A 26,270-nucleotide genomic window follows, 5' to 3' on the forward strand; every position below is an offset into this window, starting at 1 on the left:
TATGAAGATGATTATGTATGAGGTGTGATGATGATGTTCAAATAATGTGAGTTGTGGATTTCAAGTATCATGTGGGAAAGGAATTCCAAGGAGGAATATCCTAAGTTGGTTATGTTGTGTTATGTATTAAAGTAGGGGCTCCTGGATTGGGGAATGACCCTGACACTCTCAATAACCCCATTTCACTTAGAGATAAGTGATTATGTCGTGGAGAGTAGTAGGAGGTCCTAGTTTATGGTCAGTGGTTAGGGCCATAGATGTTTGACGGATTAACCTTGGTGTATGGTATTATTGGTGGTGGTTGAGGATGTGGTTATTATTATTTCTGAGCTAGTTTGCTCCACCATACACGGGTGCAGGTTCCCCATGAGTCCGACATCAATGCATCTATTCGGATAGCAAAAAGGGTTACAAGTGGAATGGACAAATTGCTGTGTTGTTCGATTCATAACATGCGTGTATATTGTCATTGTTTTAAATTATATGTAAAATCTTTTGATACTCTAGCTTACCCTTGCTTTTTTGTAGTTTGTATTTGTTTATTGTTTCTTTTTTGCAATCATCACCTTAATGGTGTGAGCTTAAGGATATAGTCTTTTCAGTTGGCTCAACGAAAGTTTGGGAGTGAAGCTTGCAATATAGGTAATTACTTTTGTTCTTCAGGTGAATAATTTTATTCATCACAATATGTAGTTCTTGTTCTATCATTATCCATGTAATGTTCATTTTAGTAGTTTTATACTACTAAATTGAGATGTTATACTATTTGACACATTTTCACATCATCGTTATTTGAAACATCAAATAAAATTTGGTTAAAATAATTAAATCTATAGAATTCTAAAAATAAAAAACTAAATTTGGTTAAAAAACTAAATCTATAGAACTAATTTCAATTTTTACTAAATTGGAGAACTAAAAATATATTTAATCCTATAAATTATTAAGAGTAACTCTATGATTATAAGAATATCTTATTTAATAATCCATTAATCAAATATTTGTTTCGAGATTCCTAGTCAAATATTCTACAGTGCTAATATGCTTTTGCACAAAATGAAGACGTTGAGAAAAGAAATACAATTCTCATAAGCATTAGATCAAGTATTTTTTTTTTGTTCGGGTTCTTACAATCTTGCATAAAAATACATTATTTTCCATTTGTATTCTAAAAAATTTATCAAAAACGTAATTTCACTAATTTACACCTGGTGAGCAACAGGCACAGCATAAATTAGTTCATATCTTACTAGAACAATACAAGCAAGGTACATACAATAGATAGTATAAGATACGTATAATAGTTAATACAGGCTGTAAAACAGATACGGTCATAACTGTCTTTACCATGAACCATAAAGCTCAAGTGTAAAAAAAGCAAGTAACATCAAATGGTCATTACGAAGAATTCAGCAGAACTTAAACTGTGCTCAAACCAAACTTGCATTCTACAAAAGGCAACTAGCTTAGTAACGGTGAATGAGTTCCTTGTATGCATCCTTGTGCTTGGTGTAATGCTCAATTTCTGCCTGATAATATAAGTCACATTAAGCATCAAAATTAAGAATGAGGACTAACTTAAAGCCTAAGCAGGTCCATACTTTAGATCTCTTAGATAAAAAGGCCTACAAAAAATTTGATACTAATATATCTCTATTAAATTAATTATAAAATTATGTTTGAGAATGAAATTTAATTAAATTATTATGAATAATTATTAATTTTTTATAATAAATTGTTTTATTAATAAAAAGGCCTTATTCTTATGTTTGATTTATTCCTCTCAAAATTATGATATATTTTAACATGAATAGTTTTATTAGTAAATAAAAAAGTTTTAATCTTAAGATTGTTTTAAACTTCCCAAATCTTTGAGATATGCATGATTCTCCACTTAGCTAATCACTAACCTATGAACCCGCTGCAGAATAGCCAAAACGATATATCTAACATGAAGGGTAAAAGGCATCTACATCGAATACATCATACCTTTCGAATTGCTTTTATGGCAGTTAGCAACTTCTCGCTGATAAATTCCTTAAGGAAGTCATCCTTATGGAGAGCATCCAAAGATTCAGAAAGAGATGCTGGCAATCTCTGAAGGGTTTCCGGGTTTGGATTTGAATCTGTTTCATACATGAAATGAGAGGTTTATATTGATATTTGTAAAGGAACATGAAAGAACCCAGCGAAAATTTATGCAACCGTTATGCAGATTGGTAAAAGGAACATGAAAGAGAAAACGGAAAAAAAAGGCTGCAAATTTGGAATTGAACTTGATAGAAGTAAATAAAATTTAGCATCCACTGTGCTTCCTAGGATTCTGATGAAAAACTCCAATAAGTATTTCACTGCAATTGTATTATTTGATAAAACTGTTGAAAATAATCGCGTGACTAAGTCTCACATTTTGAAAAAATGACAAAATTAAACAACATAAAAGAAAAATGACCCATAAATCTAATATTTCGAATTTTTAGGTTAAAAATGGTATCAGTATCTTATCTAGATTTGATATATATAATCTTCCCTCATGAATATCCCATTATTGGTATCAAAAGCCACTGTTATTCCCAGGCTAACTATTTTAATATTTTGTGCAGCTCATGGTTGATTTAAACATTATAATCAAGGTTATATGATCTTACCAACAGGTTCAGGAAGAGGAAGATGCCTTCGAAGCCCATCAATGCCAGCAGCAAGTATGGCAGCTAAGCCCAAGTATGGATTGGCAGAACCATCAAATGATTTCATCTCAAAGTTGGTGGCTAGACCGTCGAGAGTTCCAGGTGGAGATGAAGCTCGCAATGGAGCCTCCTTATTTTCGTTTCCCCAGAAAAGGTACGCACCACTCCATGTATTGGGTTGCAATCGATCATAACTGCCACGAATTCAGATAACAGTAACATTGCGGCATAATTCCAAAACTTGGTATTTGCAATTTAAAATAACGCTTGTTAGAGAGGGAAAAAAGAATCCTATCTTACTCATAACAACTTAAACTTTATCAACGCTGGCAATATAATGTCATACAATAACATCAGTTTCAGTCAAAACACACAGAATAAGACCAACCTGTTAGGGAGTGGTGCTATAAATGCCAAGATTGAAGGAAGATGTTGTAGAATTCCTGCCATAAATTCTCTTCCCAAAGTTGATATTCCATGCTTAGATGATGTACCAGATCCCATATATACATTTTGGCCATTCCGCCACAAGCTAAGATGAACATGCGATCCAGAACCCATATCATCTAATGCGTACCTAAACAATGTCACGATAAAACTTCTGTTACACCAACAAAAGTAATTTTAACGGTTTCCTTAGATAGTTCATCAGCTGCAATTATGTTTTATTAACTAGTCTATACATAGAATGTTAAATGTTGTTAGTTATGTTTAATGTTTTGTTATAATTAATTGTGTTGGGGGATTACAAAAGTTAGGAGTGATTCTTAGTGTTAATTATGTCTTGTAATAGAGTTCATTAATTATGTTTTGTTTGTAGTTGTGTTTAAGACTTGAAGCTGAAAGGCCATGAGTTAAGGTCTAAGTGTTGATGTATTCTTCAAAAGCTAGTGACAGCAAGTAATAACATTAGAGCATCTTTCCAGAAAGACTTGTTGTCAACATACACCACTAGAGCATATATGATATGTGACTTTATGTTAGATTGTAAAAGAATGGACTTTTAATAATTTTATGATAAAAGAAATGATTGTATACAAATTTACTGAAGTTATATATTTTAACATTTTAATCAGGATATTTTAAAGTGGTAGTAAGAGAAATGGTCCTGAAGTATAACTATTGTGTCTTGCTTAGATATTGTTATGATAGTGTATATTCAAATCATGAGGGTACTTTTATCAACACAGTAACACAATCAGGAATATTCTCCATAGAAGAAACAAGCAGGGGCTCCTTTTACAACATTATCGCCATACAATTGTGTCCATATGGTGTCAAATATGCTGGCACAGTCTTTAAAGCAGCTCTGAAATGCTACTTTGTTATTCTCTGTCGTTCAAAAATCTGAATACAAAGATATCATATAAAACTAAGACAAACTTTGCCACTTACTTTGGAATAAAAGTTGCTAGCAAGCCATGCTTTCTGGCAATTGCCCTAACAACTTCACGGGTGAAAATTAAGTTGTCTGCTGCTTTAGTGCAAATGGTATACTTCAAAACCACCTCAAACTGACCTTTAGCAGCTTCACAGTGTATCTAGGATATTACAAGAAAAGGTTAAGCTTAAAAAGTGGGCTGCAGCTTGAAAAGAAGTATCAGACAATGTCTGAAAACATGCTATAAAGGATAATCCTTATGAGGACTTGGTCATGCTTAAACCCCCAAATTATTCATAATTGATGGGCTTTTCAGAGCTTACGCTCAGTTTCAAGAATATAGTGTTGTGGTAGTGCGCTGTTAATCACTCTATTACTCTGGGTACAGGGTGTATTAGGTTTACCTTAATCTGGTTTCATTTGTGAAAGAAATCTTCAGAAGATAAGAATAGTATAATTGATCATGTTACAATTCCTTTTACCTGTTCAACTGCAATTCCCAAGGAATGAAGAGAATCAACAACTTCATGAAGTACGGGAGAAGCAGCATCAAATGCTGATGTGGAGCAGTATGGACTCGAGTCAAATGGCACCCATTCCTCTTTACCTTCCCTGAATATTTTTTCACCACATTTTTAACAAATTGTCTGTAATTTGCATTATTCAGATCAACAACATACCTTTTTAGCATCTTTAAGAGAATAAATTCATTCTCAAATCCTGCATTCATTTCCTGGAAGTGGAAGCAGAAAAAGTTAAGCATCCTATACTTCAACAGATAGGATGAACTCAACTTCGTACCAAGTCAAATTCATCTTTCAGAATTTTAGAAGCTCTTCTTAAGACATCTCTTGGACAATATTCCCAAGCTTCACCAGGTTTAACACACATATCAACTAAAACCATTTCATCTTTTTTATTCCTATTCAAAAGAGAGATGCATTAGTTAACAAGATTGTATCTATCTTCTGAAATATATATTTCTGAAAAAAAAAAAACCTTAAGCTGATTTCCATTCCAGATGCACTTGATCCATGCAATGATGCAATTACTATTTACTTAATAAACAAGGTCAGGACTTCTTAATTCAAGAAGTCAAGAAAGCAAATAAACCACACCAACAGATTATACTTCTCTCAATATACTTCTCTTATTCAATGAATCAAGAATACAATTGTATAGTAATCCCTCCTAAGGAAGCCCGATCTCCCTCCACTGGACTAATGTTCCAGTCAACAACAATTACTAATCTCATCCCCCCGCCCTTTTCCACTAATTATTATTTATACTCCCCTTTCCCTCTAACAAACTTCTAATAGAAACTCCCTCCTAATTTCTATCGGACATTTTCTCCTTCACGCCTTTATTTCTCCTTACATATATACTTTTATTCCCCTATCACAAGGCAACAATTAAATACAAAATTTATTTAACACAAAGAAGAAAAGAAAAGAAATAAGATAAACAAAACATGAGCAGTAAAAGAATTTCTGTATATAATGAAATGAGAAAAAGACACATGTAAAAGAAAAACATAGGATAATAATCCAAAAATATCTGGTCAGAGCTTCAATGACAATAGATAACAAAATGCTAGTTGCCAATTGAGAGAGGGAAATTGGAAGGCTGAATGTTTTGAGTTTGCTAGGGGTTGGAAGGTTTACGAGAGAAGAAGAAAGTATATGAGAGAAGAAGGACACCGAACGGTGGAAGGCGGGGAGAGGTCGAGCCGAACGGTGGAAGGCAGTGAGGGTGAAGAAGGGCACCGAACAGTGGAAAGCGGGGAGATGTCGAGCCGAACGATGGAAGGTGGTGAGGAATCGAGCGGAACAGCTGAAGGCGGTGAGGGCTCCAGCCGAACGGTGGAAAGAGGTGAAGAACTGGAGTCGATCAATTGAAGAGTTACTATCCTAACTGTTGTAGCAATTAGGATGGGCGGGAAATATTTATAGTAATTAGAGCTATATTATAGGGAAATATTCAGTATAAGATATTTAAAGTAAATAGAGCTATATTCTAGGGAAATATTCAGTATAAGATATTTATAGTAAATAGGGCTATATTCTAGGGAAATATACAATATAAGATGGGCGGAAAATATTTAATATAAATAGAGCTAGATTCTATTGTTAGGGTTATGCTTTTGATTATTGAGTTTGTTAACAGGCGCCTATAGTCCTGTAAGGGAGGTTATGCTCTCAACTATCCTTGTTTAGAGAATTCTATTACCATTAATAAGAGAAATTCATTCTTTCATTATCTTTTCTGCCTATTGTGATCGTGGATAATTAGGTTTCCTACTCAGAAACCTAACAATTGGTCCGACCTCCCAGATACTAATATAGAGGAGTGAAAGACGTCATGGAGGGAAGAATGAATGCAGTCGAAGGGAAACTGGAGAACGTGGAGTTGTCCATGGGGGTATTGGAGGCGGAGGTGGCGGCAATCCACAAAGATTTACAAGAACTGATGAGGATGATAGAAGGGCAAGCCCCACAACTAGATGGAAATTCGGATGGAAGTCAGGGTCTGTCAACGGGAGAAGGGGGGACCGGCGAGAGGAAGAGGAAGGCGAGAGAGAGGGTGGACGCCAGGAGGAGCAACCAAATTGGAGGAAAAGGGTAGAGTTACCCATTGTTTAAGGGATTGATCCGTTGAATTGGATCAATAAAGCTGATAAATTTTTTTAACTACAAGGGGTGTCCGAGGAAGAAAAGGTGCTCCTAGCCTGCATCAGCATGGAGCGAAGTGTTAGATACTAGTTCAGATTTTGGAGGGAGAAGGTCAGGAACCGTTCGTGGGCGGGTTTAAAGGAGGCAATGGTGATCTGATTCGAAGGAAGAAACAGGGGGTCAGTCTTCGAAAGATTGGCGGCCAGTAAGCAATCGGGATTTGTGGAAGAATACATCCAAGATTTTGAAATCTTGGTGGGACAGACGAAAGGAGTGCCCGAAGAACAATTGATTGGGTACTTTATGGTAGGGCTACAGGAGGGGATTCATAATCAAGTGCGACTACTTGATCCGCAGGAGTTGATGATCACTATGAGAATGGCAAAGGACGTGGTGGAGGAGCTCCACAGTGGCGCAAAGGCTGGGGGCGGAAGTATGATCAAGAATCAGTCTTGGGGGAGACCGAACAGCATAGTGACGCGGATGTATCCCAGCCGACGTAATTAGAGCCGAGCGGGGGTCACGGAGAGTGTGGGGTTAGGAAGGAAGGAAGAACACAAGGGAGTGGATTAGGCAAATCAGGTTTTGACAACAAGGGAAGAAACACGAAGAATCTACCCTATTCGGAATTTGTGAAACAAAGGGAAGAAGGGAGGTGTTTCAGGTGTGGAGGGTCGTTCGGTCCAGGCCACCACTGTCCAGAAAGGAGTCTTCGGATGGTTATACTGGCGAAAGATGAGGAAAGGGAAGGATTGAGGCCGAATTTGACCAAATGCAGATGGAGTTGTCGGCCTTCTCGGCTGGAGGCCTTACCCAGCCAAGAATGATGAAATTACATGGAGAGATAGGAAGAAGCAGGTGTTGATCTTGATAGACAGTGACGCTAGCCACAATTTCATAAGCAAGGGATTGGTAAAAGAGTTGGGATTACCCATGGTAGACACTCCACCATATTTGGTGAGCTTGGGAGATGGGCAGAAAAAGAAGACAAGGGAGTGTTGCGAAGAGGTAATGATTCGCATAGGAGAAGTAGAGGCTACAGACAGGTTTCATCTGTTTGAATTGGGCGGAGTTGATGTAATACTGGGGTAGAATAGCTTGCCAAGCTGGGGGAAATAACCCTGAATTGGAAGGAACTGATCATGGTGTTCGGTCAAGAGGGGAGGAAGGTGACCATAAAAGGGGACGACCCTACTTTAGCTAGAAGATTGGTTGAGCCAGGAGCATTGTTCAAAATGAAAGAAGTGGAAGCCTGGATGTTAGTGTGGGAGTTAGGGAGGATAGGAAGGAGTGAGGAAGGAGGGAACAACCAGGGATTGATAGAGGAGCAGAGTCAGGCAATGGATCAGATTTTAGACCAGTACTCAGGGGTATTCCACGAGCTCATAGGATTACCTCCTGACAGAGGCATGGTACAAAAGATACCTCTCAAGGAGGGGGCGGACCCAGTAAATGTAAGGCCATATAGATACTCCCATGTGATGAAAGGTGAAATTGAGAAGCAAGTGACCGAGATGCTTAAGACAGGGATCGTCAGGCCGAGCATCAGTCCACACTCAAGCCCAGTTATATTAGTTAAGAAGAAGGATGGCAGCTGGAGGTTTTGTGTGGACTATAGAGCTCTGAACCGAGCCATTGTACCTGACAAATTTCCATCCCTATAATAGAAGAGTTCTTGGATGAATTGAGGGGAGCTAGGTATTTCTCTAAAGTAGATTTGAAGGCAGGATACCATCAGATTCGGATGAGGGAAGGGGATATACAGAAAAAGGCTTTTAGGACTCACCAAGGCCATTATGAGTTCATGGTGATGCCCTTTGGCCTCACCAACGCACCTGGAACCTTCCAAAGTGCTATGAACAGTCTGATGCAAACCTATCTGAGAAAATTTGTGTTAGTGTTATGTTGTAATTAGAGAAGATATCTTTAGAATCTTCCTAATTAGAGAAAATAGATATATAATCTTCTATTATATTTTGTTTACCTAGTTTCCCTATTTCCCTTTTTAGGAGAATTAGATTATTACAAATAGAGAATATGAGAATGTATTTTTTATGATTCTGAATAATAAAATCAGTCATATTTTCAACTTGGTGTCAGAGCTCCCAATCTTGGGGCTCCGTTCCGCTGCACAGTCGCGCCGTTGCCGCTGTCCGACCACTGACGTCGCCGGTTGGGGTCATTGATTGGGCAGAAAGGTGCGCCCAACACCGGCGACCACAACGTCGGAAGTCGCTCCGTGAGAGAAGCCACCACGCACCGCCATGCGTCGCCACTGTCGCTGGCGCATGTAGCCCACGCGCCCACCTCCGACGAGACCCACTCGCCGCCGTCGCCACAGACAGAGTTGCCGAAGCCTCCTAAGTCTGTTCCTAGGGTCGGTGACGACCCTTTGGCCTATATTTGAGTAGATATGAGTTTTAAGTTCTGCTCCTTTTTTCTCGGTGTGACCCACTTGCCGCCGCCGCCACAAACAGAGTCGCCGGAGCCTCCTGAGTTTGTTCTTAGGGTTGGTGACGACACGTTTGGCCTATATTTGAGTATATATGAGCTTTTAAGTTCTGCTCCTTTTTTCTCGATGTGACTCACACGTCATCGTCGTCTCGGAAAAGGTCACCAGAGACTCCTGGTTGCGTTCTACGGGATGTCTGAAGTAAAATTTATTCCTTTGTGCCTTCATTAAAAAAAGATCTCGAGCACTTGAAAGCAATGGTTGAATCAATGAGTAAGCCCTCTGGATCATGTACTTTGTCCATAAAAGGTAAGATTTGTCTAGATATGGTTGGTCATATGTCTGAAGGTATTTGGATCCTTGATTCGGGTGCAACTAATCATATGACACCTTTTAGTGTGTCCTTCGACTCATGGTAAAAGAAATAAAGAACAACTTATTACAGCTGCGAATGGTCAGGGTATACCTTTATGCGGCTCTGGGAATATAATTTTGGACTCATCTATTGTATTGAAGGATGTTTTATATGTTCCTCAATTAGCTAATAGTCTTATTTCTCTGCAAATACTCACAAAAGATTTAAATTGTTCAATAACATTTTTCCAACTTATTGTGTTTTTCAGGATTTTGCCATAGGGAAGACAATTTTAATTGCTAAGGAGCAGAGTGGGTTGTATTTTTTAGAGTTTGATGACCAAAGCAACACGAAAATCATGAGTCAACAAGCAACATTTGAGACGTGTGCAAAATCCCAAATATGGTTACATTATCAAAGGCTTGGACATCCTTCATTTAGTCGTATCAAGTCCTTATTTCCCCACTTGTTTACCAAAGAGTCTGTTGAGTCTTTTAATTGTGATATTTTTCAATTATCAAAACACCATCATACATCTTATCCTATTAGTCATAAAAAGAGTATTTCTCCATTTGATTTAATTCCCTCTAGTGTTTGGGGTCCTATCATAGATTCTATTTCTGGAACCAAATGGTTCGTTACCTTTATTGACAATTGTACTCGTGTCACGTGGACATACCTTATGAAAAATAAATCCGAAGTTTTTCAAATTTTTGTTAATTTTTTCCATCTTGTCCAAAATCAATTTGGAAAAAAAATCAAAAGAATTAGGTCTGATAATGGTACTAAATATGTGAATCATGAATTTCTCAATTTTTTGTCTCATAATGGTATTGTTCATGAACTAACCTATGTTAACACCCCTCAACAAAATGGGGTTGTAGAAAGAAAGAATCGTCATGTTCTTGAAGTAACTAGAGCTCTATTTTTCAAATGTCTGTTCCAAAAAATTACTGGGGAGAAGCTGTGTTAACTGTCACATATCTCATCAACAAGTTACGCACTCGTATATTAAATGGCATTAGTCCTATAGAGTCTCTGTTGTCTTTTGTTCCTTCTTCTTCCCCTCTAACGATTCTATCTAGTCGAGTCTTTGGATGTGTTGTTTTTGTTCACTCTCATCATCCTAATCGTGGTAAATTAGATCCCAAAGCTCTTAAATGTGTCTTAATTGGGTATCCTTCTAATAAAAAAGAGTACAAATGTTATCATCCTCAGAGTCGTCGCATCTTTATCACCATGGATGTCACCTTTCATTAAACACAATCCTTTTATGTCAGTCCACCACTTCAAGGGGAGAAAGCATTTGAAGTGGATGAACTCTCCTTGTCATTATCATGTTTGTCTTTGCAGTATGCCTAAGACCTGAGCAATGAAGCTACCATAGTCCACAATGAGGAAGAAGAGGAAGAAGACAAATTTTTTGGCAAAAAATATGAAAGAAGAAAACAACCCACTTCAACTCTTAAGCAAGAAGAATTGTCTAATTCGGAGGTGAGGATCCCTGAAGATTATCAATGAGGAAGAGGTAAGTATTACTAAGGATTTACCCATTGCATTGAGAAAGGAAAGAAGATCATGTGCTAAATATCTTATTTCTTAGTATGTTTGCACTAACAATCTCTCTGATAAGCACAAAAGTCTTATTGCTGCCATTGATGCCACAGAAATTCCTATGTCAATCTAGGAGGCCATGAAACTTGAACATTGGAATTGAGCCATGAAAGAAGAGATGAATGCACTAGAAAGAAATTCAACTTGGGAGATTGTTGATAAGCCAAGAGACAAGAAGGCAGTAGGGTGTAGATGGATATTCACAGTGAAACATAAGGCAGATGGGACAATAGAAAGATATAAAGCTAGATTGGTGGCAAAAGAATATACCCAAACATATGGGATTGACTATGAGGAGACATTTGCCCCAGTGGCAAAGATGAATACAGTTCGAGTTATTCTGGCTTTGGCTGCTCATTTTAGATGGGACTTACACTAGCTGGATGTGAAGAATGCCTTTCTTCATGGAAATCTAGAAGAGGAAGTATACATGGATATTCCCCCAAGCTTTGAAGTGAAAAATGAAAGAAACAAGGTATACCTCCTGAAGAAAGCATTGTATGGGTTTAAGCAATCCCCTAGAGCGTGGTTTGGAAGATTTACAAAAAGCAATGGTTTCCTTGAGATACAGACAAAGCCAAGGAGATCACACTTTATTCATAAAGGACTCTTCTGTAGGTAAACTCACTCTATTGCTTGTCTATGTGGATGATATGATTATTGCAGGAGATGATGCTAATATTATTCAAAAGGGAAGACACATTGACTATGAAGATATATATTGATGCTGACTATGCAGGTTCTATTACTGATAGAAAATCTACTTCTGGGTATTGTGTGTTTCTTGGAGATAGTCTGGTAACATGGAGAAGCAAAAAGCAAGATAGAGTATTTCGTTCTAGTGCAGAAGCTAAATTTCGAGCTCTTGCTCAAGGAATGTGTGAAGGACTCTGGATGAAAATCATTTTGAATAATCTTAAAGTCAAAGTGGAGAACCCGGTGCAACTACACTGTGACAATAAGTCTGCCATGAGCATAACCCATAATCCAGTACAGCACGCATAACCAAACACATTGAGATTGACAAACATTTCATCAAAGATAATCTTGACAGAGGCTTTGTGATTACAACTCATGTTCCTATAGAACTTCAAATAGCATATATTTTTACAAAAGGGCTTCCTCCGGGTAGATTTCAAGATCTTGTAGGCAAGTTGGGAATGATTGATATTCATTTACCAACTTGAGGGGGAGTGTTGTAATTAGAGAAGATATCTTTAGAATCTTCCTAATTAGATATATAATCTTCTATTTTATTTTGTTTACCTAGTTTCCCTATTTCCTGTTTAGGAGAATTAGATTGTTACAAATAGAGGATATGAGAATGTATTTTTTATGATTCTGAATAATAAAATCAGTCCTATTTTCAACTTATTCTTTGATGACATATTGGTTTATAGCCAATCTTGGGAGGAACATTTGAAGCATGTCGGGTTAGTGTTGAGGAAGCTGGAGGAGAACAGTTGGGTGGCTAACAGGAAATAGTGTGAATTTGGCAAGGTCCAGATAAGATATATGGGTCATCTGATCTCGGAAAGGGGGGTTGAGATGGACCAACATAAGGTGAGGGTTGTGATGGATTGGGAAAAGCCCAGTACATTGAAGGCTTTAAGGGGGTTTCTAGGTCTGACGGGGTACTACAGGCGTTTCGTGAAGGATTATGGGAAGATCGCCAAGTCGTTGACCGAGTTGCTTACAAAGGGGTTGTTTACATGGACAGAGCAAGCTGATGTAGCCATGACTAGATTGGAGGAGGCCATTACTACTGTACCAGTATTGATTTTGCCTGACTTTTACCAACCTTTCCATATTGAGTGTGTTGCATCAGGAGGAGGAGTAGGAGCGGTTCTCACACAAGGAAACAGGCCCGTTGCTTTCTTCAGCAAGGCTTTATCGGAGGGATCGTTGAATAAATCAATATACGAGAAAGAACTTATGGCTTTGGTTATGGTCATACAGCACTGGAGACCCTATCTATTGGGCCAAAGATTTGTGGTTCATACTGACCAAAGGAGCCTTAGATACTTATTGGAGCAGTGCATCACCACCCAGAATCAGCAGAATTGGATTGCAAAGCTCCAAGGGTATGATTTTGAAATTATGTACAAGTTTGGGGTTACCAACAGGGTTGCAGATGCCCTATCTCGAAAGAGGGAGAAAGGTACGGAAGAAGAGAAGGAGTTGACGGTTGTGGCCAGGCCTTATTGGCAAGACTTTGGGGAGATCTTGAAGGAGGATGAGGCATTGAAGAGGGTAATGGGAGACATTAAAAAGGACCCTAACTCGCACCCAACTTTTACCATGAAGCATGACAGATTGCACTATAAGGAAAGGCTAGTGATTTTAGCTCAATCGGCCTGGGTACCTAAACTAATAGCTAAATTTCACATGACTCAGAAAGGGGGACATTCTGGGGTTTATCGGACTTATCGCAAGGTAGCTCAATCACTTCATTGGATAGGAATGAAGAAAGTCGTGACTGATTTCGTTGCAAGTTGCCTGGTATGCCAGCAACATAAATATTTGTCATCCTCCCCATAGGGGTTGCTACAACCTTTGCCCATAACCAACACCATTTGGGAGGAAGTGAGCATGGATTTTATAGTGAAGTTGACCAAATCCCAAGGGTATGATGCCGTACTGGTGGTGGTGGACCGTCTTAGTAAATATGGGCATTTCTTACCACTGAAACATCCATATTCAGCCCACACCATAGCTGAGGTGTTTGTTAAGGAAATTGTCAGGTTGCATGGGGTACCAATATATATTGTTAGTGATAGAGATCCACTGTTTTTGAGTGTCTTCTGGAAGGAGCTGTTCAAAATGCAGGGGACCCAACTAAAGATGAGCACAGCCTATCATCCTAAATCGGATGGGCAGACCGAGGTGTTGAACAGGGTGTTGGAGGGTTATCTGAGATGTTTTGCTCAGAACAACTAAAGGGGTGGAGTTCAGTACTACATGGGCTGAGTATTGGTACAATACTAGCTACCAAGGAGCAGCGAGGTGTACTCCATTTGAAACAGTGTATGGGAGATCTCCCCCCTTCCTTGCACAGGTTCATACCAGGAGAAACCTTAGTGGAGGCCGTAGGTCAGGAGTTGTAGACAAGGGACGAAGCTCTGAAACAACTAAAATTTCATTTAGCACGGGCTCAAGAACTGATGGTGAAACAGACCAATAAAAAAAGGAGATCAGCAGATGTAGAGGTTGGGGATTGGGGATTGGGTGTACTTAAAGATCAGACCGCACAGGCAGACTTCTATGCCGTCCAGACTACATCATAAGTTAGTCACTCGGTATTTTGGGCCTTTCCAAGTCACATAGAAGGTCGGAGAGGTGGCTTTTAGGCTCTAATTGCCAGATACCGCACGGATACACCCAGTGTTTCATGTATCCCAGTTGAAGAAGGTAGTGGGTGAAAGAAGTGTTGAGAAAGAATTGCCAACAGACTTGCAAGTGGATGGACCATCTTTTTGGCCTATCAGAATTTTGGATAGAAGATAGATACAACAAGGGGAGGACGAGGTGCAACAATGTGGGAAGATGCAATGACTATCAAAGATCAATATCCAGATTTCAACCTTGAGGATAAGGTTGAACATCAGGTGGTGGGTAATGTTAGGGGTTGGAAGGTTTACGAGAGAAGAAGAAAGTATGAGAGAAGAAGGACACTGAACGGTGGAAGGCGGGAAGAGGTCGAGCCGAACGGTGGAAGGCGGGGAGATGTCGAGCCGAACGATGGAAGGCGGTGAGGAATCGAGCCAAACGGCTGAAGGCGGTGAGGGCTCGAGCCGAACGGTTGAAAGAGGTGAAGAATTTAAGTCGATCGATTGAAGAGCTACTATCCTAACTCTTGTAGCAGTTAGGATGGGTGGGAAATATTTATAGTAATTAGAGCTATATTATAGGAAAATATTCAGTATAAGATATTTATAGTAAGTAAAGCTATATTCTAGAGAAATATTCAGTATAAGATATTTATAGTAAATAGGGCTATATATTCTAGGGAAATATACAGTATAAGATGGGCGGAAAATATTTAATATAAATAGAGCTAGATTCTATTGTTAGGGTTATGCTTTTAATTATTGAGTTTGTTAACAGGCAGCTACAGTCCTCTGAGAGACGTTATGCTCCCAACTATCCTTGTTTAGAGAATTCTATTACCATTAATAAGAGAAATTCATTCTTTCATTATCTTTCCTGCCTACTGTGATCGTGGATAATTAGGTTTCCTACTCAGAAACCTAACCGAGTTCTTCATACAATTCATAAACACTGAAAACGGTTGCAATGCGCATAAACAAGTATATCTTACATTGGCGAGGAGAGACTTTAAATGGAAACAAACAAGATATTTTCCTTTCAGCTTTTCCCTCGTTAATTAATTGGAGAACATTATATGTTTGATAACTTGAGAATCAATTGAAAAGGAAGTTTAATTTATGAAAAAGCTCATATCCTGTAAAGAAAAGCAGTACTTACCACGGAATTCTCCTTAGAGTAGACAAATCAGGCACTAATCTTGTTTCACCAACTGTTGTTAGACCAGACCCCTCTGCAAGTCCATCCATATGAGAAGAGAATCCCATAGCCGCAAACCCTAAACCAACACCGTTCTTAACAACCACATCATTGAAACGCTTTTTAGGAACAGCCTGAAATAAAACACAACTCCATCTCAAGATGTAATTTCAAGAAAAGAATTCATAAACCAGCTGAACGAACTTTTCCAGGCCTGTACAGCCAGAAGTTCAAGTGAATGAGAGATGCAGTATGTGCACAAGGAATGAGAGATGCAGCATTAGAACTTCCAAGAAAGTGATTCAGTATTCTGTATTTCAAGTTTTATAACAAAAGGTGAAAGGACAGCAAAGTGTTAAAAAACATGATACTCTATATTTCTAGGATAGATTTCATCTTTTTCTCTTGGCCACACGATATCCAAGAAAAAACATGAAACTAACTATATACAATTATTGGTGTGAGAACCATGCAATTTAGATTGATTCCAAATGTAAACAGAATAAAGAATGGACCTACCATTTGAAAACTCAGTAAACATTTTTCTATAATTTCCTCCCAAGGTTAACAAAGAACAATGAAATAAAAAGAAAAAAGCCCTTGAGGGTGACTCACACGACATCTGTGTTGTCCAGTACCATCAACCCACATGACACGAACAAGTGAGACATCAATGTCTAAGTCACCACTCAAATTTTGGGACAAATTACTATGTGAATTGATAACACTGTTAGCTGGACTAATCTTGTAGAAATGAATTGCATTTCTTGCAAAGATGTCCTTTGCAGCTTCCACAGCCTCAGAAACTGAGAGATCACCATCAATGCATGCATCACGTAGAACAGAGAAAACAACTTCACGAGACTTCTTTGCACCTGTAAAAGAAAAACTCAGCTTTAACCAGAAATATTTACACCATGAGTTAAAAATTTTCAATATTTACACCATGAGTTAAAAATTTTCAAAATCAGAAAAAGCCACAAAGAGATAATGTTGCTCTCATTTTTCATAGACAAGAAATTCAAGCATTAATTCATGACATCAAGTTGTGCATCACATTCTAATCCTTAGGGTTCAAAAAGAAATTACGAGCTAAAAAATATTCAAAGGCTCATAAGTTGAAATCATTATAAAATCTTAAATATGATATATCTACACCTTTGAAGTTAGCACATTAAATGCACCTTAGGAGTTTCCAACATTAGAGTTGTTAAGAAGTGGTGTTGTAATTAAAGAAAATATCTTTAGAATCTTCCTAATTAGAGTTGTTTTCCTAGTTTCCCTATTTCCCTTTTTAGGAGAATTAGATTATTACAAATAGAGGATATGAGAATGTATTTTTTATGATTGAGAATAATAAATAAGTCTTATTTTCAACTTGGTGTCAGAGGTCCAAATCTTGGGGCTCCATTCCGCTGCAACAGTCGCACCTCCGCTGCAACAGTCGCACCACCGCCGCTGCCGTCGTCGCCGGTTGGGGTCGTTGATAGGGCAGAAAGGTGCGCCCAACACCGGCGATCACAACACCGAAAGTCGCTCCGTGAGAGGAGCCGCCACAGTCGCCGGTGCATGTAGCCCACGCGCCCACCTCCGGCGAGACCCACTCGCCGCCGCCGCCAGACAGGGTCGCCGGAGCCTCCTGAGTCTATTCCTGGGGTCAGTGACGACCCGTTTGGCCTATATTTGAGCAGATCTGAGTTTGAAAGTTTTGCTTCTCTTCTCGGTGTGACCCACACGCCGTCGTCGTCTCGAAAAAGGTCACCGGAGACTCCTAGTTCCGTTCTACGGGATGTCTGAAGTAAAAAGGGTTCCTTTGGGAGTACCTAATGACCTACCAAATATAGGAGGTACCGATCGGTTGGATGGTCAGAATTACTTACAATGGAGCCAATTTATTCGAAGGGTTCTCAAGGCTCGTTCAAAACTTGATCACATAGATGGAGGAGGACCAAGACCAGATGACACTTATTTCTTAATTTGGGACAATGAAAATTCATTAATTATGACTTGGATGTGGCAATCCATGATTCCTGAGATAAGGAGAAATTATATGTTCCATTCTTCTGCAAAAGAAATATGGGATGATTTACAGAACACTTTTTCTTTAAAAAAGGATTTTGCTGCTTACTATGACATTGAGAACAGGATATTTAATACAAAACAGGGCTCCCTTTCCGTATCAGAATATCACGGAATCCTGAGTGGTCGTTGGATGGAATTTGATCAGAACCAAACAATAAAGATGTGTAAAACAGATGCTGCCGCTCTTGCTGAATTCATTGAAAGGGGAAGAATCTTTAAATTTCTCCAGGGCTTGAATCATGAGTATGACCCAATCCGGGTTCAGATTTTTGGAAGAGAAAAATTACCATCCCTGTCAGAAGTTTTTTTTATGGTAAGAGGAGAAGAAACTCGGAGAACTGTCATGCTAAATGGAGGGATCTCCAACACAGGCTCTGTCATGACAACTGGAAAGGGAGTCCACAAGGGAACAAATGTTGGAGGAAAGACGTTTGAAAAAGGTACTCATAGGGACTATTGTTCATACTGTAAAAGATCTGGACATACTAAGGAAATATGCTTCAAACTCCATGGAAGAAAGCATTGTATGGTCTTAAGCAATCCCCTAGAGCAAGGTTTGGAAGATTTACAAAAGCAATGGTTTCCTTGGGATACAGACAAAGCCAAGGAGATCATACTCTATTCATAAAGCACTCTTCTACAGGTAAAATAACTCTATTACTTGTCTATGTGGATGATATGATTATTGCAGGAGATGATGAAACAGAAAAGTTGACATTAAAAGATAAATTGGCAGCTCAGTTTGAAATGAAAGACCTAGGAAAACTCAAATATTTTCTTGGAATAGAGGTTGCCTACTCGAAGAACGAAATTTTCATCTCCCAAAGGAAATATGTACTTGATCTCCTCAAAGAAACAGGAAAGCTGGGATGTAGAACCTCAACAGTTCCTATAGAACAAAATCACAGAATTCGAAGTGAAGAAAGTGCTCCTATAGAGAAGGCCCAATATCAGAGATTGGTAGGAAAATTGATTTATCTATCACACACAAGACCAGACATTGCTTATGCTGTGAGTGTAGTGAGCCAATTTATGCATGATCCAAGAGAGAGACACATGCAAGCAGTTGACAAAATTCTCCAATACTTAAAGTCAAGTCCAGGAAAGGGGTTATTATTCAAAAGGGAAGACACATTGACTATGAAGATATATACTCATGCGGACTATGCAGGTTCTATTACTGACAGAAAATCTACTTCTGGGTGTTGTGTATTTCTTGGAGATAGTCTAGTAACATGGAGAAGCAAAAAGCAAGATAGAGTACCCCGTTCTAGTGCAGAAGCTGAATTTCGAGCCCTTGCTCAAGGAATGTGTGAAGGACTCTGGATGAAAATCATTTTGGATGATCTTAAAGTCAAAGTGGAGAACCCGGTGCAACTACACTGTGACAATAAGTCTGCTATGAGCATAGCCCATAATCCAGTACAACATGACAGAACCAAACACATTGAAATTGACAGACATTTCATCAAAGAGAATCTTGACAGAGGATTTGTGATTACAACTCATGTTCCTACAGAACTTCAAATAGCAGATATTTTTACAAAAGGGCTTCCTCTGGGTAGATTTCAAGATCTTGTAGGCAAGTTGGGAATGATTGATATTCATTTACCAACTTGAGGGGGAGTGTTGTAATTAGAGAAAATATCTTTAGAATCTTCCTAATTAAAAGATATAGATATATAATCTTTTATTTTATTTTTTTTTCCTAGTTTCCCTATTTCCCTTTTTAGGAGAATTAGATTATTACAAATAGAGGATATGTATTTTTTATGATTGAGAATAATAAATCAGTCTTATTTTCAACTAGTGGAATTTAAGTCTAATTCAATCTTATAAAACCGGCTTGTGAGGGGAGGTTTGCACCCACTTAAATAATGTAAATTGGTCTTACGCTAGTCGATGTGGGACTTCATACCATGTTAAGAAGTGAACATTAAGTCTAACTCAACCCTAACGTTAGCATTGTTAAGAAGTGGACTTTGATTTGCACCCACTTATATATTGTAAATTGGCCTTTCTTTTGTTGATGTGGGACTTCATACCATGTTAAGAAGTGACCTTATTACTACTTCTTATGTGCATCAGTTAGCAAATCTATTCACCAAAAGTCATCCATAGAATGATTTCATGATCTCATAACCAAGTTGGGAATGACATCCTGATAGACATACAAAAGTATTGGTAATATCCAAGCTTCAACTAGCATAGACAACAACGTGTGGATGAGGACACCAAACACAACATATGGATCAAGAGTTGGAGGAAACGGAACCATATGGCTGAGAAACTGTTAAGCAGGAAAGTAATGAGGAGTTGGAAAGTATATTATAAGAAGTTTAAAAATAAAAGTAGTTAGTCGTTACATAGGGACTAAGACTTTCTGAAAAAGTCTATGTATATTTTCCTCGGGTGTGGCCAACATAGGTGTAGAAATTTTAAGAGTCAGCGAAGGAAACTGCATATATTATGGGACAAATAGAGTAAGATACTTAAATACCACAACAAAGCATTTAAGTATAATATTTATATTAGGTGTAATAGTATATTAACCAACCTAAGTAAAATGTTTCAGGAAATGCATAGCCATCAGTACTGAACATCACCTGCATTGCAAAGTTTATTCTCGTGAGACATCAAATGCCGTGGCCAGAAAGTCGTTATCTTGTGATTTACATGTTTCATTGGATAACCCAATTCAAGAAGATTCTAATTTCATTATAAAATTCTTATTCCTTTGCAATTTACACAACATTCAATTTATTTTGTTATAGCCACCTTATTTAGTGGAGCCAATTCTAATAGCTCTTTCATTGAAGAAATCATCCCATGTACACTCAACTTTGGAATTGCCAGCCCAAAATCAAGGTAGACCTGAAAGAGAAGATTGTGCTACATGCCAGTTATCCAGTAACTCAAATATACTAATACCAAGCCATTGATTGAGTTGTAAAATGTTTGCCTGTGAGTAAACAGAGGCTAGATATGACGCTTCCCTTGAGAATGGATAGGATGCATGCAAAAGCACAAGCCGAGACTTTGAATATCTCTTGTCCTCAAGAACTGCACGTAGATGAAGAGGATTGGAGAGTCGCATATCCAAATCTTTATCCCCAAACCTATCGAACAAAAGAACAAATTAGTATCCTAAAGCTGGGAATAGGAAAAGAAAACGTCTCTTTAACATTTAGGAAAAGTGTGGTAGATCCTAGAAGTGGACAAGACGCAAACTAATTTCACCTAACTAACACCTGTGATGTTTTGAGACCAAAATGTAAGATAGTCACAGCTCAATATGCTTTGTTGTTCAAGTAACCTTACTAACAAGGTTCTGTTAAGCACATAGAAATCAAAGTATTTCAATTAATGCTAGCTGAGTAATTTTTTGAAATTCCAAAATATATTTCCCCCAAAATACTCGGATATCATTATATGTAAAAGTATCAAACAATTTAAAATTATCCAATACCCCGTGTGTATCTGCATTGGCAGGTCATAGGATTGAGCAACTTCCAAACTTCGTAAGAAGATGTAGTCAATAAGATTTTTGTTTGCAATACGGACAGGCTTCCCAGCTGAAAGTAAAGAAAGATGAGAAAGAATATCCTGAAACAGATTATATTAAAATAAACCTGCACACTATACTCACCAATCAATGTTTGCCTTAGTCCCTCCTCAGCATCGTTATTAGTAACATTAGTGTTGATTTCTAAGCCACTGCGGTATGCAGCTATGCTTTTCAATCCAAAGATCTCACCAGCAACTGTAACAGCGTCGCTAAGGAATACAGCTAAAATATTATATTCTAATACAGCTAAAGAAGAATTGCTTCATGTGTGTGGAGGGAGATAGAGAGAAAAACATATAAAGGATATGATTTCAACTTTGAGAGAAATGCTTTAGTAAATGAATCCACAGTCCAAGAAGATCCATCGGGCAGGCCCTTCAACATAATATTTATATATAAGATAATATAACAACAAGGTGAATGAGAACGACCGAGAGGTAGAACATAAATAAGACTGAAAATAGACGGATGCAATTAAACAGGAGTTTGCAAAATATACAGTTGAACAATTACATATTCCTAACAATCAGCACTGGCCTTGATTCACAGCCTTCTTCTGATGAGAATAATTTCCCAAATAAAATTTAATTTCTTCACATTTGCTAAATTCACTTTTAGACTCAACTGCCACATAATAGTCTCCACTTCGGGGTGAGAAAATGATTAACTGATGGCAATCGGAAGGAGATGTCTGGAAATCACAATAAGAAAAAGCACCAAAATTAAGAATGTCACCGAAGTTTCTGTAAGACCTTCACTTGCATTAACAAGCTATAGTTATAGCCATCAAGCATTGTAGAGAATCCATCTTCTATTGATAAATTCTGGTTCTGGCGGAAAGCAAATAACTTTCTGGCCTGCTATCATGATGGGGTGTCTTGGACATTTCAGCCTCCCATAGACTAAGGATCAAAATTCTCTTTTTTTTTTCAAGTCAAATACTATAGGATCTTAAAATGTTGGGGAAAAAACACTTATTAGTTCCTTCCTTCCTTTTCTCCCTCGAAGAGTATATGTGTGAGTAGATGTTTAACACTCAAATTTCGAAAAATCCAAACCGAAGATGTGATATAAAGTTGATTAAATTATAATTGAATTGGAAATGAATTTGGATTGTCTGTTGGGTTTTTCTATGTTGTTCCTCTGTTATACCTTCAAAATATATTGATGGATACTAATTTTGATGTTTTAAAATATATTAAAAAGAATTTTAATATACTAATATAGTATATTTTTAATGTTCAGCAGAAGACAACACCAAAAAGCTGAGTAGAGAATTGGGCTCAAATCTCCTTTCCAACAAAGACTAAGGAATCTCTATTTAAAGACTTTTCTCTGATAAGTTATGCATAACGTAATTTGCCAAAACACTTTAAGTTCTATAAATAGCTAAGCAGATGAAGCCTTTGAAATGGATGCACATATTGTGAAAGTCCATATGCAAACTACTGGTCCAGAATGAACCTTGCAAAACACAAACGTATTTCTCCTCATTTCAAGACTTCTGTTTTTTCCTTAATTCTATAAAATGCTTGCACAGAAAGGAAGTAACAGATGTCTGAAAATTTGAAGGCCTAACCCTCTAACTTCAACAGTAGAGAAGGGCTTTGGATATAGTATTGTCTTTAGTGCATATATAATGACGTGGAAAAAAACAGTAACATTAAACGAATACCAGAGTAGGATTTTTTGTCCCCAAGAAATACTGTAATGAAATTTTACCTAAGATACCTAATAATCATGATAATGCAAATTAAAAGTGCCTTTGTGCTCGTATCTCACCTCATCGAGGATTTCCTCGGCCAATCGTTCAATTCTTAAGATTCTACCAACAAAAGGTATAAAACTCTTGTGCCATTCTACATCATGCTTTTTGTCCAATTGTAAGCCATCATCAATAAGTATGGCAGCTATTCTTGCAGCTTTAAAGCATGATGAGCTGATGGATTGCAATCCAGATACTCTACGGTATTCTTCAACACCTTGCAAGGATATCTCACATCTATACAGCTCAGCAATGTCTCTTAAATTTCTCTGTTATATTAACATGACAAAATAGGCTGTTACAATAAGATTCAAGCCAGACTGAGAATAAAGTTCCTCAAATAATTTTTTTATCATATTTTAGCAAATATAAGTTGAAGAGTAAAGTAATGCACGAGTGCTGAAATCACCATCAAATTCACCGACACTCTGAAGCAAGGAAACAGCACCTTGACTCGTGTAAGCACCTTGAATTGCTTACACATATGACTCGATGTCGCTCAAAGTTTGCGAGACATAGCAATTAAATATAATTTGAAATGCAGAAGGAAATGTTGTTCTTGAGACAGCAATAGAAGGTTGATGAAAGAAAGTTAGAGAGTAAATTGTAAAGGCGAAGTTACCTTGAAAGAAAGAGAGTTGGGTGAGAAAGTTAGCGCTTGACCATTGGCCTCAGAAAAGGCGTGGATGAAGGAAAGGTTTGAGTGAAGAGAAACTATATTGTGAGCATGAGCGTCCACTAGTTCCACCTCCTCCACCGCTTTTCTCAACTCACTCGTATCCATTCTCTCTCTGTTTTTCAATGTCAACTCTGCTTCTCACTTCAGAACTCGCTGCTTAGTGCCATATGCAACTATTATAAACACCGTTGGAGTTCGGACTTTGGGGGAGACAGATATAATATATAATAACATTATTATTATTATAAACTTCTTTTAAACTTATTGTTATTATAAACTTATATATTTTCTTAAGAGTATATTATTTTTATGTAATAAGAATATGAATAAACATCACCATATATGTTTCCAAGGGTGACATAACCTTAATAAAAGGAACTGAAATTTCTTAATTTACGTTTCTTAATAATATCTATATATATATATATATATATATATATATATATATATATATATATATATATATATATATATATATATATATATATAATCTTTATGGGCCAGATCCTATTGATATTACAGAGTATCCTATGTACGGATATTTAATGCAGCATATTATAAATATATACCAGTTTGACTCTCTCTATAGTAATTAATTGTATTAATTTAGTTGGGACTTGCGATTTGCACAGAGAGAGACACGTGGACATGTAAATGTTGGATAATTTTCTTAAAACGTTACACGTGATAAAATGGGTTATAACTGTAGGCTTATTCAGACTACCACACAAGTTTAGATTAACTCGGTTTGAAAAAATATAAATTTTTATATTAGTTTTCAATTTAATCCATTTAAAAATCGATTTATTCGAATTTAACTCGTAATAAGATGAGTTGGTTTATCAATTAACTAAATTTAATTTAATTATGTATTATTTTGTATTTTAATATTATTAATTAATATTTTTTTAGATCTCGATATTTGATAATTTATTTTGACAATATTTTGATAACGAATGAACATGAGTCAAAATGTTATTGAATCGTTTTAAATAATATTTTATTCAAAAAAGGTTAGTGTGCAAGAGTTAATGAATTTAGTATCCAAAAATACCCTTTCTATTTTTGTTTTCATTCTTCCTTCATTGTGCATTTTCGTTTACAATTTCTGTGTGCGCTTTTTCTCCTTCTCTCTCACGAAGCAAGCATAAAGGGTCATCTTCTCCGACGAGACAATCCGACGAGACTTCGGTGAAGCAATGGAAAGCTCCGGTGACAAAGTATTTCCTTTCTCCTTTGCATTTTCTGTTTCCCATTTCCCCTTTCCCCTTTCCCTTTTTTCCCTTACTTCATTTTCATTTATCCTTTGGTGTTTTTGATGTACCCATTTCATTTTGAGTTCGCCCGTTGGTTATTGTTTTAATTTTTTCATGCAGTTAATTTGTTTTTGGATTTAATGGAAGATTGACCCCGGAACATAGGACCGTTATTGGAAATACACCATTCATATTGGTCGGCTGTGGAGAAAAGCTCATTAGTTGATGGAAGGATGGGGTGGGCTATCGCGACAACGACATGTTGTTGTGGAAGAGGAAGCCATTTGCTTTTAATTAGCGCATTTTGCCATTGGGGATTTGTTAGGGTTTAAGGTTTTGGAAGGGCAAAGAAATTTTGAAGGGTTTAGATATGTCAGGGAAAGTGGAAGAGAGAAACAATTGTGACGACGTAGAGTGTTGGGAAACAAAACAGGGTTTTATTCTGTAATTGATTACCTAGCATTCTATAATCGATTACCTAGCCTTCTGTAATTAATTACCTAACATTCGTAATCGATTACGGTTGTTTTTTTTAGGATTGAGTGTTGGTGTCTAAAAACAGAATTTTGTCATTAGAAAGATTTTTGGAAAGATTTTTAGTCTATTTTTTAATAGAAAAAGAATCACATCTGTCAACACCCAATTTTGTCCGGATAATTTGTTATAAAAAATATAAAAAATAAAAAATAAAACATTGTATATAAGTAAAAAAATTAGACAAGTAATAAATAATTTTTTTTCTTTGGTTTCTTCTTTCCCAACCATTTCCTACTCACACTCAACCCACACTTCACGTTGACAAATATTTCTTTCTTTCTTTCTTTTATCTCTCGATATACTTGCACCTAGTAACAGAAGCTAATAGTATCACACTCAACATTTTGCTACGTTCTACAAATAATTCAATAATCCTACCCCGCCATTTTATTTTCACCTTCATTTGAATAATACTCCACCAATTACACTACACCTTGGTTTTCCTCCCATTTTTTTATTATGTTAATAATTGGCCTACTGACCCCTCTTTGTAACATTTTCCAGCAACCCTCCAATGATATACACAAACAAATTTTCCTACCAACCCACTACATCACAAGCCAATCAAAATGACCAACATTTTACATATCTAACACTCTTTTCTCTACAAAAAGAAGCTCTTGAATCCATGACAAGGGGGGAACCTTTCAAGTCTGATTGGATTCCTCCTCTCTAGCTTTCCCTCTAAACTAATG

At 37.3% G+C, this 26,270-nt stretch overlaps 1 protein-coding gene and 1 pseudogene across 3 annotated transcripts; one reads left to right on the forward strand and one right to left on the reverse strand.

Moving 5' to 3' along the window:
* Positions 1–1,212: 1,212 nt before the first annotated feature.
* Positions 1,213–23,976, reverse strand: LOC148194260 (protein fluG-like). 3 transcript variants are annotated; one of them, XM_088096180.1, is made up of 18 exons: positions 23,726–23,975; positions 23,121–23,372; positions 21,645–21,713; positions 21,420–21,534; positions 21,240–21,345; positions 20,733–20,889; positions 20,549–20,644; positions 20,328–20,376; positions 16,304–16,563; positions 15,650–15,822; positions 4,870–4,990; positions 4,749–4,801; positions 4,551–4,680; positions 4,083–4,228; positions 3,076–3,264; positions 2,649–2,881; positions 1,990–2,126; positions 1,213–1,525 (listed from the first exon to the last, which is right to left on the reverse strand). In XM_088096180.1, exons 1-18 carry the CDS (start codon positions 23,885–23,887, stop codon positions 1,388–1,390), a joined length of 2,586 nt encoding a protein of 861 aa, XP_087952306.1. In that variant the 5' UTR covers positions 23,888–23,975; the 3' UTR covers positions 1,213–1,387. The 3 variants fall into 3 exon arrangements, with proteins under 3 accessions (XP_087952306.1, XP_087952307.1, XP_087952308.1); XM_088096181.1 differs by having other exon boundaries at positions 1,213–1,529; XM_088096182.1 differs by lacking the exons at positions 4,083–4,228; positions 4,551–4,680; positions 4,749–4,801; positions 4,870–4,990 and having other exon boundaries at positions 23,726–23,976.
* On the forward strand, positions 10,719–11,540 carry LOC148194261 (uncharacterized; annotated as a pseudogene).
* Positions 23,977–26,270: the final 2,294 nt, after the last annotated feature.

The sequence above is a fragment of the Vigna umbellata genome, chromosome 8 (assembly GCF_029865625.1).
Source record: "Vigna umbellata cultivar VRB3 chromosome 8, Vumbellata_1.0, whole genome shotgun sequence".
In the NCBI taxonomy this organism is placed as follows: Eukaryota; Viridiplantae; Streptophyta; class Magnoliopsida; order Fabales; family Fabaceae; genus Vigna; species Vigna umbellata.